This window comes from Triturus cristatus, chromosome 1_2 (genome assembly GCF_964204655.1).
Source record: "Triturus cristatus chromosome 1_2, aTriCri1.1, whole genome shotgun sequence".
Classification (NCBI taxonomy): domain Eukaryota; kingdom Metazoa; phylum Chordata; class Amphibia; order Caudata; family Salamandridae; genus Triturus; species Triturus cristatus.
In genome coordinates, this window is record NC_140580.1 from 845,273,850 (window position 1) to 845,288,303 (window position 14,454).

The window sequence follows — 14,454 nt, forward strand, 5'->3', positions numbered from 1 at the left end:
CTTACTGCAGAGCGTCCATCATCAGCTATCGATAACGACGTAGGAAGAATTCCGAAGCTGACAACAAACAGGTGAGATCGCGTGCACAAAACGAACGCACGCGCCGGGTAAAACACGGGGAAAACAAAAGTGATGACACACCCCCATAGTGCTTGAAAATTGCTCCTCTGCATGTCAGGCAGTAACACAGGAACGCTTAACACTTGTATGTAGTTTTCTTGAGTGTTGCTAAGCAGGAAAAATGTTCTCAACCACGTTGTTTTGCCCCAAACAGAAAGTTTTCTCTCGATCACAATGGATAAAAAGCTGAAACGAGGTTGCCTGGCAGGTAGCAGGTAGATGTGACACACACTCTGAGGGGAAAATTGTCCCGTGGTGTAACACTGAAGACAGGAATACATCAAAACAGTCCACTTGCCTTGGTAATCGAAACAGAGCTTTTAAAACTGGAAACAACACTTGCAAAAGGCGTTGAGCTTACCCTGTCTTGAGGGCACAGCAGAGCAGAGGCTTACCCTCTCTTGAGGGCACAGCAGAGCAGAGACTTACCCTCTCTTGAGGGCACAGCGCTTGAGCAGCAACCGAACAGACGCTGTAGGGACAGCAGATAGAAACTTGAGCTGCTGATAAGACAGGAGCTGGCACTGTAGCGTTGAGGGCGACCGTTGTAGAGGTCACTGGTGGGGCTATGGTGTGCCAGTTAGTTGAATAATCGCAGCTGTAGTTGCTTGAGTTGCTTTAGCTTGATAGTAGGTACTCCAGACTTGAAGTAGACTTGAAATTGTAGGTTACAGAGGTAGCCACGCAGGTTCTTTAGTTCAAATCGTCGCCATAAAATTGTGGTAATCAAGCCAGGATCCAGGAAGTAGTTTCATGTAGTTTTATTGAGGTTGGTTACATGTTGAAAGTTAGTTGTAAATAAGCTAGTATTTAGCCAGAGTTTAGCCCCACCAGGAGCAGCCTTCCAGGTGCTCAGCCCTTCTCCAACTGTCCATTCCCACTCCCAACATTCCATCCAGCATCACACTGTCAGCATTCCACTAGCACATCTTAACCATACCAGACCAGGATACTACAGTATGCTATAACAATCTCTAGCCCATGTGCACTGTAACACCACCCCGTGAATATGTCATGCCATACTTGCCTTCGCACGGGTAATATTGCCCCATCTAACGTGCCTTCGTCGATGCCTATGTTATAACGCACAGCGCTATGCCATACATATTACAATCTGGAATCCATATCTTTGTCACAGTGCATATGCAACGTTACACTCCCCAACACATATTTTATATTACAACTTTAGAGACTAGTTAGGTTACACAACACTGCCCTGTGCATATTACACTCCAAGGCGCATATCGCATAGCATGCGCTAGTGCCTGTGCTATCTCGCGTTCTCCAATGAATCTGTCATTGCTCACAATGTATTGCATATTATATTTCATGCCCCGGTTCATCTTATATCACAATTTTTGGTGCATAGTTTATACCATATACTATATCTAGTTTTCATTTTCAATCGTGCTCTCAGGACTATGTTCTATATAACAATGCGTCCACCTACCCTTTTCACGGGCATTACATTTTGTGATTGGGGGTGGAGGGTCAGGGGGTGTTTCTGCCAAGTGAGCCCGGAGTCACAAACGTCCTCTTCTTCCTGAGTAAACGTGAGATTATGCTGCATACTTGTTCATATTTTAAGTAGTTCGCACAGACACACATTTTAAAAACAATTAAGTTCCTAATACCCACCTTCTCTGAACAGTTAGCTTGCTGCCCCATCCACCTCCTCCCTATCCTCTGTTGTCTGAATCCATGGACTAGCCTCCTCCCTCCTGCCATGCATGGTCTGATGTGCTGCCACTGCCCTCCATTTAGCAGGATGTACCAGTCCACTCCTCCTGCCCTCCATTGCCCAATTCTATGACCCATCATTGACCTCCTGCTTAGCCTCTGTGCTTACCTTGCTGCCCCTATTCTCCTTCCCCCTGCCCTCCGATATCTTTGTGCATGCCCCTGCTCCATCCTTTTTGCCCACCATGTTCCATGGACCTGCCACTCCTATCTACTCTGAGTGTTCTGTTGAGCTGCCACTCCCCTCCCACCTGCCTAGCATTGTCAGATGACTGTAACCTGTCCCTGCCACCTCCACGTCCACATGCCATGCCCCTATCCCCTTCCTCCTGTCCTCCATGGTCCATTTTACTGCCACACCCTTCTGCCCTCCCTGGTCTGTTGTGCTGCAACTGCTCCTCTTGCCTGCCCCGCGCGGTCTGTTGTGATGCCCCTTCCCCTGAACTCTCTTGTCTGTGCCCAGGTCCTGACCCTCCCTTCTATCCTCCATGGTCCTTTGTGCATGCCCCTGCACACTCCTTCTTGCCCATCATAGCCATTGTGCTACCACTAACCCTCCTGCCTGCCATGCATGGTCTTCTGTGCTGCCATGGCCCCTCCCACCTTCCCTGTGTGGTCAGCTAGCTGCCCCTGACCCCCTCCCACCTTCCCTCCATGGTCTGTGTGTATGCCATCATAGTCTCATTGTTGCTCTCCATGGTGTGTCTTGTCCTGCCCCCTTGCCCCCAACCCTCTGTTTCCATGTGCAGACCCCTATTCCCTCCCTCCTGGCTTGTCTGTTCCATTGTAATGCCCCTGATCCGTCCCTCCTGCCCTTTATGGTCTGTTATGCTGCAGCTTTCTCTCCTGTCTGTCTATTATGGTCAGCTGGCTACCTTTGCCTATTTCCCCTCTGTTCTCTGTTGTCCATGTGCATGGTCCTGTCCCCTCCCTATTGCTTTCTATGGATTGTTGTGCTGCACTCCAGTCCCGCATTCGCTGTGTGGTGTATTGTGCTGCTGCAAACCCTGATGCCGGCCCTGTAGGGTCAGATTGGTGCACCTCTCCATGTCCCTCCTGTCCTCTGTCCGAGTCCATGTCCCTACCCCAATTCCTCCTGCCTACCATGATGCAATGTACCATACTTGCGAACATTTTGAACTTGGTAAGAGGGAGATTTTGAAAAAAACTGGGGTATTGATTTTCCCCTTTGAGTCACATTGAAAAAGAGGAGATTGTAGACAGGAGACAGATCAAATAAAGCCCATTTGAGCTTCAAAACATTGGACGTTTCCTGGCTGAAACGGGTCTGTTGGCATGTATGGTTGTACTACCACTGCCTCTTGGGCTATACTTGGGCTACATCTGGGTGATATTTGGGCTACATTTGGGCTCTTTTGTCTCTGGTGGCCATCTTGGGGAACAGCTGTTTGAACTTTTTCAGCCTGTAGGGAGCTGCCCATACCTAAATAAAGGCTTGTACTTCAAAACTGCTGTTGAGTGCCTCCCTCATGTTGGGTAACCTTCGAGGATTTATCTATTTGCGGCAGCCCTGCCATCGGGAGTGCACCGCCCCGTTATTGCCAGGGGACCACAAGGTGATGGATGTACCAAGCCTTGAAAGTGGACAACAGTGCAAGATTGAGGGCAGCTCTGCACTCTGAGGCTCATAGAGGGCTCACAAATGAACTTACCAGCTAAGTAGTGCAGCCATCCAGGGCGTCTAATTAACTGCACTTCAAATCCCAGAATGCAGTGCATAGTCTCATCGTAGCACCCCATCGAGGGGCGTGCCATCACGCATCAATTTATTAGGGGAAGTGACCTGAGAGCACGTTTTGTTTCCGCTAAGCCTCTTAGGAAGAAGCCCTGTCTTTGAAACGCGTCAGGCGACGGAACAGCTGTTTGAACTTTTTCAGCGTGTAGGGAGCTGCCCATACCTAAATAAAGGCTTTTACTTTAACCCTGCTGTTGAGTGCCTCCCTCATGTTGGGCAACCTTTGAGCATTTATCTATTGGTGGCAGCCCTGCCGTCGGGAGTGCACCGCCCCGTTATTGCCAGGTGACCAAGAGGCGACGGATGTACCAAGCCTTGAAAGTGGACAACAGTGCAAGACCGAGGGCAGCTCCGCACTCTGAGGCCCATACAGGGCTCACCAATGAACTTACCAGCTAAGCGGTGCAGCCATCCATGGCGTTTAATTATCGGCATTTCAAATCCCAGAATGCAGTGCATAGTCTCATCGGAGCACCCCATCGAGGGGCATGCCATCACACATCAATTTATTAGGGGAAGTGACCTGAGAGCACGTTTTGTTTCCGCTAAGCCTTTTAGGAAGAAGCCCTGTCTTCGAAACGCGTCAGGCGACGGAACAGCTGTTTGAACTTTTTCAGCGTGTAGGGAGCTGCCCATACCTAAATAAAGTCTTGTACTTCAACACTGCTGTCGAGTGCCTCCCACATGTTGGGCAACTTTCGAGTATATATTATATATATATATATATATATATATATATATATATATGCAAAAAAAGAAGCAGCGAACTCTGGGTAGTTCTCAAGTTTAGGTGGAAAGCAGCTCCAGTATAGAGCACTCTCAACACCAATGACACTCTAAATTTGCTCACCTCAAATGTCTGATTTTCTATCAAAGTTTTTAAGCCTAGGATTAGCACAGTGCTATGCCTGCCGAGCTGTAAAATTGCCAAAGCCTTTTACCACTTCAAGCACAGTAATACAGCTTTGGATTGGTAAAATACCATCCAAGCCAACCTGAAATGAATAAAAGCAACCCCTGACTCATATTTCACTCTCATTAGAGCTCTTCAGAGAGGTATAGCTTTGTCCAGACACAAGGGAGCACCCAGTATAAGTCAAAACAAACCTCTTTTAGGCATAGAGAGATGCATACATTATGCAAAGAAAGAAGCAGAGAACTCTGTGTGGTTCTCAAGTTTAGGTGGAAAGCAGCACTCTTAACACCAGTGACACTCTAAATTTGCTCACCGCAAATGTCTGCTTTTCTATCAAAGTACTGGAGCTGCTTTCCACTCAAACTTGAGAACTACCCATACTTCTCTGCTTCCTGTGTGCTCCGCCAGGCAATCCTAATGATTGTCTTTGGCGGAAGCGTGGCGGGCGGTCTATGCGCACGCCACGCTTGCGGAACGATTCTCCCCGCCATCGTGATGGGGGAAATGGGCTATCGGATGGTGGAGGGCCCACCACCACATGGCTGGCGGTGGCGGGCCTTCCGCCATCCTAATGACCCCCTTTGTCTATTGAAAAAGTCGGTCCTAACTATAACTACCTACTGGCTATCGTCAGTAGGTAATATATATATATATTACCTAGTGGGAGTTACCATTAAGAAATTATAGTTAGATCTGCTCTTTCATAGTAAAAGTATTTGTGTGTTGTTAATAACTTTGTCACTGTTTGACGAATCTCCACGAAATGTCTCTAAAAAAGTGCTACTTTTGAACTAGTTTGTGCATGGCAAGTTTCGGGGTGATCCGTCAAGTGTGGGCTGAATAAAAAGGGGAGTTCCAAAATGCAAATTCCCCAGGCATTTGCTGTAGACAGGCTACAGAAACAGAAAAAACAGCTGAACAGAATTACACCAGATTTGGCAAGAAGCTAGAACTTGGTTCACAGATTGTGCTTTTTGCGATTTAATGTAAATCCATTTAGTTGTTTTTGAGATATTAAGGGCAAACAAATATACATATTTGTATGGTTGGGCTCGCAAGCGTCCTACAAGAGTCTAAAAGGTGCCTCGCGAGAATTAAAAAAATTGAGCCCTGTGATTGGTCAAGAGGTACGTTTTCCCCATGAGCCTTCCCGCTCTTGTGGGAGCAAGAGGTTCCCGTAAGTCCTGCAAGAGCTAGCACTTTGATTGGCTCGCTGTTAGGGTTTCAGAAACTAAATGGTTGCCACTACTTATTACTGTTAAAAATTGCAGATGTTGTGGAAATGAAGTAAAAAATGTGTTTAATGGGGCAGCAGAACCCCTACATTTTGAGAGGAGGCCTCTAAGGTATAAGTACTGTATTGAAAGGAAATCTTTATATATTTGTTTTTATTATGATTTTGTGAGACTCACACAGGATCGTGATTATTAAAAGGAGTAGATAAGTTGTGAATACACTCTACTAAGAGGAATGGATTTTGTGCAGCTTATTCCTGAGAGGAAGTGTGTGAGATATAAGTACTGTGATTAATAGAATGTTATTTTTTTTTAATAGTTACAATCTTGTGAATCTCTCACGAGACTGTGAAAAGTAGAAAGGAGTAGGCGATCTTTTAATACGCCTTGGTATACACATGCAAGAGGGAGTTTTAGTGAAGATGTTTTTTATCTGAACCTACTATTTATGCCCATCAGGGTGTGAAGAGTTCTGAGCAGAGAGTTAAGTCTCTCCCCACACCCTCCTATGCACACCAATCATACAACAGAGGGGTCTCATTGGAGAGAGTAATTCCTCCCCACTCACTACTACGCACACCCTTCATCTGAGAGAGAGGTCTCAAAGGAGAGGGCAGTCACTCCCCATACACCCTACTACGCACCCCCCATCTGATATTGATAATATTTGTTAAGAGCATGAATGCCTGGAGGCATCTTGGCACTGGCGTCTGCAAGATATGTAGCAACAGAGAGATTAGAGAGGGAGTGAAAAAAGCCAGGATTTAAGTTGTTTCCTGAAGTGGGTGAGATTCTGCTGGTGTTTAAGACTGTGATTATTTTGGATGCAATGGAGCATAGAGATCTCCTTGGCATGTACCATGTACATTTCTTCCTCAAGTACTCTGGACCTGACCCATGGAGTGGTTTATGCGCCATACAGAGTGCCTTAAAGAACACTTGTTTCTTAACAGGGAACCAGTGGAGCTCCACTAGCGCAGGAGAAACTGATTGAAATTTGGGTATTCTCTTAAGGAGATGGGCTGCTGCATTCTGCAGTAGCTGAAGTTTGTTTAAGGAGCGTTGATAAATGCCCTGATAAAGGGCATTACCATAATCCAGCCTAGACAGTACCAGTACAGTGATAACTGACTTCTGAAGGTCGAAGGGGATAAATGGAAGAATTTTTCTTAGTATTCTTACGAGGAAGAAGCAAGAGGAAGTGAGTTTGTTGATCTGATCTCCAAATTTAAGGTTGGCGTTGAAGATCACCCCTAAGTTCTTGACTTTCGAGATCAGGGTGGAAGGGGGCCGAGGGGCTGGGGCCATCAAGAAGGGTTCAAGAATGAGGTGCCTTTTCAAAAGAGAAGAACCTCAGTTTTCTCTGAGTTTAGTTTAAAGCTACTGCATTTAATCCATTTGATAGCTTCACACATGTACCTGCTGAAGCAGTGAGAGATCTCTTCAATGTTGCTGGAAATGGACACTATAATTTGAGTGTCGTCGGAGTAGGAAATTGTTTAGAAGCCTAAAGATCATATCAGTTTGTCTAGGGGAACCACAGATATATTAAAGGGCGTGGAGCTCAATTATGACCCCTGAGGAATGCCACAAGGCAGTGGAAAGATTTTGACCTAAATTCTCTGAGGGATACTGTTAGAAAAGGGATTTCTGGTTGGCTAGGGCAAGCGCCTAAGCCAGGCAGAAACCACCACTCTAGTCAGGGCAAGGGAGTTACAAGCTGAAGATAACCTCTGCTCACCCCCTAGGTAGCTTGGCACGAGCAGTCAGGCTTATCCCAGAGGCAATGTGTAAAGCGTTTGCGCAACAGACACACACAGCAGCGACACACTAGGCACACTACAGAAGAGACTCCACACAAGGTTATATAAAAAAAAGCCTTTGTATTATCATAAACACATTAGAAAATATTCACGCACATACATGGTACCCACTTGGCACTAGGAGATAATTTACAGGGGATTATATACATGACAGGGCCAATCGGGCCACTGTCAGAACCATTAGAAAGCACAAGTAGTAACCATGAAACAACTAGCAACTACTGGCATTAACACTTAGCACATATCACGCTATGCATTAGCATTAGGCATCACATTAGACATACATCCTACTGATCAGGGCACCACAGTAATACTCCTGCGGTGTACACATCACCTTAGGGCCTTATACCCCACAGAACCACAAAATGATCCCAGGCCAACTGGCCTTCTTCGGGGGCCCGTTTGGGCTGTCCCAAATGCCCTTTGTCCAAAGTCAGGGCTCGGTAATCCCAGGGCCTTCCAACTGCCCTCTGGCTGCCTCAGCAGTGAAGATAATATGTGTAATGCACAGTGCGACACGGGGTGCATCTCACCCCTTCCTCGTCATAAAAATAAGAATGCCCCGTCACTGCAGCTGCCCGCGTGGTCACGGTGCAGCTGAGAAAATCAGCACTGGCACCCACAGTGCCTTGAGAGCCCCCTTCACCGGGGTTCTTCCGGTGCCACTCACGGCACCAACAATGCTCAAATCTCAACAATGCTCAAATCTCAGCAATGCTCAAATCTCAGCCCCACTCACTGGGGCTGTTCTCCTTGGTCCGGTAGGGAGAGCTCCGCCGATCCGTGCTCGGAGCCCGCGAGGCTCTGGTCGAGCCCCTCCTCTCGCCGAGACTTCTCTGTCTTTACTGGCCCACTTGGGACAATAGGGCGGGTGTGAGCCGGGAGCCCGCGAGGCACCGTCTGAGTTGAAACTGCACGCAGATACGGTGAGCCGTCACAAGGCTCCTTCTCTCTCTCTCAGGGTAGGCGTGCAGGGCTTCCCCTCCTCCACACGGGGAGGCCCTGCCTACCACCCGGCCGCAACTCTGCCTCCTTCTTGGGGGAGTCATGGAGCGAGGTCTCCGGCAGCTTCGGGGCAGTTTCCTCTCATTGCCGCAAGCTCCACCCACAACCAGGCCCTCATTGCCTGACTTAGTCTTAGTGGCGAGAAGAGCCCGCGAGTCTCTGTCTCTGTTGTGGGAGCTCCACCCCCAGCCCCTCTGGAGCCACATACCTCACCAACGCCTGTCACTCCAGAGCCAGACATGCAATACACATCAGGCAGGCACAAAGACACATAGCACACAGAAATGCCAACTTCTAAAAGTGGCTTTTCTAAAATAGCAATAATAAATCTGCGAACATCATTGCGCAGCATTTATTATTACTATTCCACACATACCAAACTTGATCACGCTGCTCCTCTCATATCAGGAATTACCACTGAAACACGTATCAGGGAATCCCCACTCAATTCATATGACAGGGCAGCCTCACAGCAGTGAGAAACCAAAATGGCTGTTTGTCACTACCAGGACATGTCACACACTTAAGGTACATGTCCTTCCTTTTACCTACAATGCACTCTGCCCATAGGGCTAGCTAGGGCCTACCTTAGGGGTGACGGACATGTAGTAAAAGTGGGGTCACAGACGTGGCACTCACTTTATGTGCCACGTCACAGTGGCAGTAAACTGCGCGCACAGGCCCTGCAATGGCAGAGGCCTGGGACAAGTTTAAAAGGCTGCTTTGGTGGGTGGCGCAAGCTGCGCTGCAAGCCCACCAGTAGCATTTAATTTACTGGCCCCGGGTATATGAGATACCACAGACAAGGACAGAATGGCTCACGGTACCGAAGGCTGCGGACAGATGAAAAGGCTCATCGCAGTCTTCCCACCGCTGTCCAGAATCGATCCTATCGCCTCAGTGGCTACTACCAAGGCCAATTCTGTACTATAGTTTGTTAAGAAACCATGTTGAGCACCGTCAAGGATCTTGTTTTTGTTTAAGTATTCCGAAAGGATGGTGTTGAGATGCTTTTCAAGAATTTTCACTGGAATTGGCAGGCAAAAATCGAATTGTCATTTTTTACCTTGTAGGGGTTAAGAGGTGGTTTCTTTTACAGAGGGAGTTGGGAAGCATTTTTTTTCCATTCAGTAGGGAACTGTCCAGAAGTGATGATGCTGTTCAGTAGCGTAGTGAGAGGGGCTGCTACCATCTCAGCTATGTCATGTAGAATTCTTGCGGGGCAGGGGACTGAGGGAGCCCCTGATTCGGTGTGTACAATAAGCTCTAGCACTCCTTCGTTGGTAAGAAGAGGGAACTCACCGAACTAAGGCTAAGGCCTAGAGATTCATCTCCCAAAGCACAGAAGTTGGTATTACAACTTGAGTCAAATTCTCCATACATTGCCTCAACGTTATTCTTTAAAAAGCTGGCAAAATTGTCACATAAAGACTGCCTAGGAGCCACTACACTGGTCGGGTTAAGGCTGGAAAGCATTTTTACTGTTTTAAAAAGTTCTCTTGCAGAGTTTTTTGCTAAATTACTTTTTTCAGTGAAATATTGGGTTGTTTTTGGGATAATCCTGAATATATTATTTATATTGACTTCTTTTGGTTGGATTATAGTTACTTCTCTAGATCTTCTCCTGCCTACAGCATTTTTATTTGACTGCCCTAAAATTCTGGGAGAACCAGGGGGCCATTGGCTTGGTTCTATAACTTTTTATACAATGGTCATACTTGCAGGGACATCTTAAGGACTTTGGGGGCCCTGGGCCAGATGTATTTCAGGGACCCCTGTTTAGAGCACCTTAGAATTTATGATCCAATTTCAGCTTTTTCATGCCCTCTTTGGCCAGGTCACCGACACTGCACAGGCACACTGGTCCAAATTCAAAATGTGTTTCTATCTAATATTCAGGGATAGCAATATATATTGTAACAAAGTAGCAGCTCACTAATATTATTGCAAATAATCTCAGCGACCCACTGCTATTTCTCATATGTGAGGTCCTGTTTAGATCTAAAGGGAACTTTTATATGGATGTTGAATGGTGTTGAAAAACAAACGTTTGTCTGCAAAATGTATTTAATAGACTCCCACGCATCAATTGTATTGAAAATAAATTAAAGCACAATGCTATTTAAAACAATCCATGTTTAAGAATCATTCAAGGCCACCAGGGCAGGACTGTGTTTAGAAAAGAGCCAATGTATTAGGGGGCCCCCTGAAAGGCTGGGCCCCTGGGCCAGAGCGCACTTTGCCCATGTGATAAAACATCTCCACATACTTGGCCGTATCTACATTTGGATTATTCGACAGAGTGGGGCAGAATAGCTGTCAAAATAACTTTAAATTCAATTTTATTGATTTCTTTTTACCCCCATATTTTTATGGCCTGTGATGTTCTGTTGGGTAATGAGTTTGAGTCCAAGATTGTTAGGCTGCAGTAAACAGCTTTATGGTCCGACCAGGTTATCTGTATTACAGTTTCTAGCTGCAAATCTGGGTGGCTTGACATGGCCCGGCGTATGTGCAGCAACATTCACCGGCTGTTTAAGATTGAAACAGCTCAAATTATTGAATTGTTCTGTTTCTTTGTTGGTCTGAGAGAAGATGTGAAAGGGGAGGCCAGTCCATCTACACACCCTACTACGCACACTCGTCATCTGAGAGAGAGAGAGAGGTCTCAAAGGAGAGGCACGCTCATCCAAACACCCTACTACGTACACCCGTCATTTAAGAGAGAGGTCTCGAAGGAGACGGCAGTTCACGCACACCCTACTACACACACTAGTCATTTGAGAGTGAGATTTGAAAGGACCAGCCAGTTCCTCCCCGCTCACTAATGCGCCACCTGTTATTTGAGAGAGAGGTCTCAAAGGAGAGTCCAGTCCCTCGCCATACACCCTACTACGCACACCCATAATCTAACAGAGAGTTGTGAAAGGAGAGGCCAGTCCATCTACACACACCCTACTACACACACCTGTTATCTGAGAGAGAGGTCTCAAAGGAGAGGCTAGTCATCAGCACACAGGATATGTTCTTCAGTCATTCTACCATGCATACATTCCGAAAATAATTTGTTTCCTTTAAAAAAAAAAAAAATAGCAACACCCTGAAAAAATGAATGTTATAGTTTGGTGCAATACAATGATTTGTTTTTGTTTTTAAAAGGTTAAAGTACTGTTATAGTCAGGTGAATTTTTCAGTTACAACATGTAATGTTTTGAACTAAAAAAGCACTTACAAATTCACCAATTATAACTATAACTTGTGCCCTGCCATGCACTGCTTATAACCTCACATATGACATCTCTCATGACATGTTCTAGGACATCACTGATGACATCACAAATGGCTTCATTGACTTGTATCATTGATCTGTGAGGTGTTTGCATTTTGGATAGAAATTCACAATATGTATGCCTTTTTTTTCTTTCCAGATTTATATTCCTGCAAAGCCTGTGAACGCGGTCAGTGGTCACCACCCAGGAGTAATACCTGCTTTAACAGGACGGTGGAATACCTCTCGTGGTCAGATCCTATCTCTATGTTCCTCCTGGCAGCCATTACCATCCAGCTCTTGGTTACCGTCACCATAGCTGTGGTCTTTGTGAAGAATCTAGACACACCAGTGGTTAAATCCGCTGGTGGCATCAGATGCTTGCTCATGCTTGCATCTCTGGCATGCGCCTGCTGTTCCCTGTACCTCTACTTTGGAGTACCCACCCTGAAGACTTGTCTCCTACGCCAGCCGCTCTTTGCCGTCAGTTTCACTGTCTGCTGCTCGTGCATCTTTGTCCGGTCTTTCCAGATCGTCTGCATTTTCAAGTTGGCTTCCAAAGCTCCCAGGCTGCATGACTTTTGGGTCAAAAAGAATGGACCAAACATTTTTATAGTGGTCAGCTCAGCTATCCAGGTTTTGATCACCATCATGTGGATCTGCTTCACCCCTCCTCAGCCGGTGGCCGAGTACAATAAGTTTGACGAACAGATTCTTCTTGAATGTTCCGAGAGCAGCTCCGTAGGCTCCCTGTTGGAGATTGTGTACATCGGCCTCCTCAGCATGTTCTGCTTCATCTTCTGCTACATGGGGAAAGACTTGCCGGCCAACTACAACGAGGCGAAATGCATCACCTTCAGCCTCCTGGTCTACTTCCTTGCATGGATCTCCTTCTTCACAACCTACTTAATCTACAAGGGGAAGTACATAACGGCTGTCAATGTCCTCGCCATCCTGTGCACTCTGTGTGGCATCTTGAGTGGCTACTTCCTCCCCAAATGTTATATAATTCTCTTTAGGCGCGAGCTGAACACTACTGAGCACTTTCAGTCCTCAATCCAGAACTACACCAAGAAGCGCAGCTCTGATTGAGACTGGAAGCCTGGAGAACAAAAAGGAAAAAAATCAACCGGCCAGTCTAGGCGAATTTTGGCTTTGAATTATGCCCCTTTGCTTATGTCATTTCTCCTTTAATCTTATTTTTAGAGACATGTTTTGCTGTTTAGGTTATTAGCGGTTCTCCGGCAAGCCAACGACCAGCGAAAGCCCACTTCAGCTTTCAGCACCATTCGAAGACAGACCCTCCATCCTGCGGCAATTTGGTGGATGCTACAAATATTTAGATTTTTTGCAGGCTTTTTGAAGTTGTTTTCCTTAAAACCCTACCCAGTGCCGCATAATTTATTTAACAACCTTCTACTTAAGTCTTATTCATTACCTTTGCTAACTACTCCACAGATTTTCTGGTAGAAATGTTAACTTCCCCAAATAAGTAAATAAATATATACAAATTAATAAAAGTAAATTGTTGCTGTTGGGTGATAATTACTTGTTTTCAGAAATATTGTTTCAAGTGCACCCGCTATGCCGACGAAACAAGCACATATAAAATCAAGCTTTTGCAAAGCCAATAGGTCTGAGGATGGCTATTAGTCTATTGATTTTTGACACTGTTTATTTTGATTTGTCATAGATTTTGTAAAACGTTATTATTGGGTGAGTTGCTGAGCTATTGCCAATGTAAAATGATAACTTTGGCTAAAAAAAAAATATTTTTTGCCTCAGAAAGCACATGGTGCTATTGGATTGCCTGGCACCAAAGGGAACTACTTTGTGCGCAACTGTGTTTCTCGTGAAAGAGCAGAATGCCATCACTTAGAGTAAAGTTAGCCATTGATTAAAGTTGGTTGATCAATCATTCTATGCTTTATGCTTTAGTAAGCGGAATAAAAATTTGAATGACACAACAACACACCAATGGATGAAGAGTGCTGGCTTAAAGCCCCTAAAATAAAATATAATGTATATATTACTTTAGCAAAATCAAAAGATCTACCGTAACACCAGACCTAAAAATAGCAAAAAGTAATTATAAGAGTGTTTTAACTCGTTATGTTAAGTGTATCTGTAATGTATGAAGTTTTAGTTATCAGCTCAATGTTACACCAAATACTTACAAATGTTTTTGAGCTGCATCTCCTTCAGTGCAGTTGAAGATTGTACCATACAAGCAGCCAAAATCACTAAGGCCCTCATTGCGATGTTGGTCGGAGTTGCCGCCGACCAACACCGTTTCGTGGAAGGAACAGCCCAACCATAGGTCGGCGGTTCCGACCGCGTAATAAGGATGCGGCCACACATGGTACGGTCGCAAACTTTAATTTTTCAGCACAAGCTCCCATTGAAAAACGGAAGTTTTTAAACATCCCTGCACCATGTGGCAGGCACTGTGGAGGTTTAAGGGGCTACCATAGGTGCCCCCCCCCCCCAGGGCCAAATGCAGATGCCCACGGGGGAAGGGGGCCCAGCTAGGTTTCGCTGTCGGAAACCAACAACATAATCCAGATGGCGGAAACCCCATCCTTAAGGGA

The 14,454-nt window shown here is 45.8% G+C and overlaps 1 protein-coding gene across 1 annotated transcript in view; it reads left to right on the forward strand.

Moving 5' to 3' along the window:
* TAS1R1 (taste 1 receptor member 1) overlaps nucleotides 1-13,313 on the forward strand; it is a 159,251-nt gene extending 145,938 nt beyond the window's left edge. The window contains exon 5 of the mRNA XM_085615220.1: nucleotides 12,024-13,313. Within this exon, the coding sequence (XP_085471346.1) occupies nucleotides 12,024-12,955 (932 nt within the window). The 3' untranslated portion in view covers nucleotides 12,956-13,313. The remainder of the gene's footprint in view (nucleotides 1-12,023) is intronic.
* The last annotated feature ends 1,141 nt before the right edge of the window (nucleotides 13,314-14,454 follow it).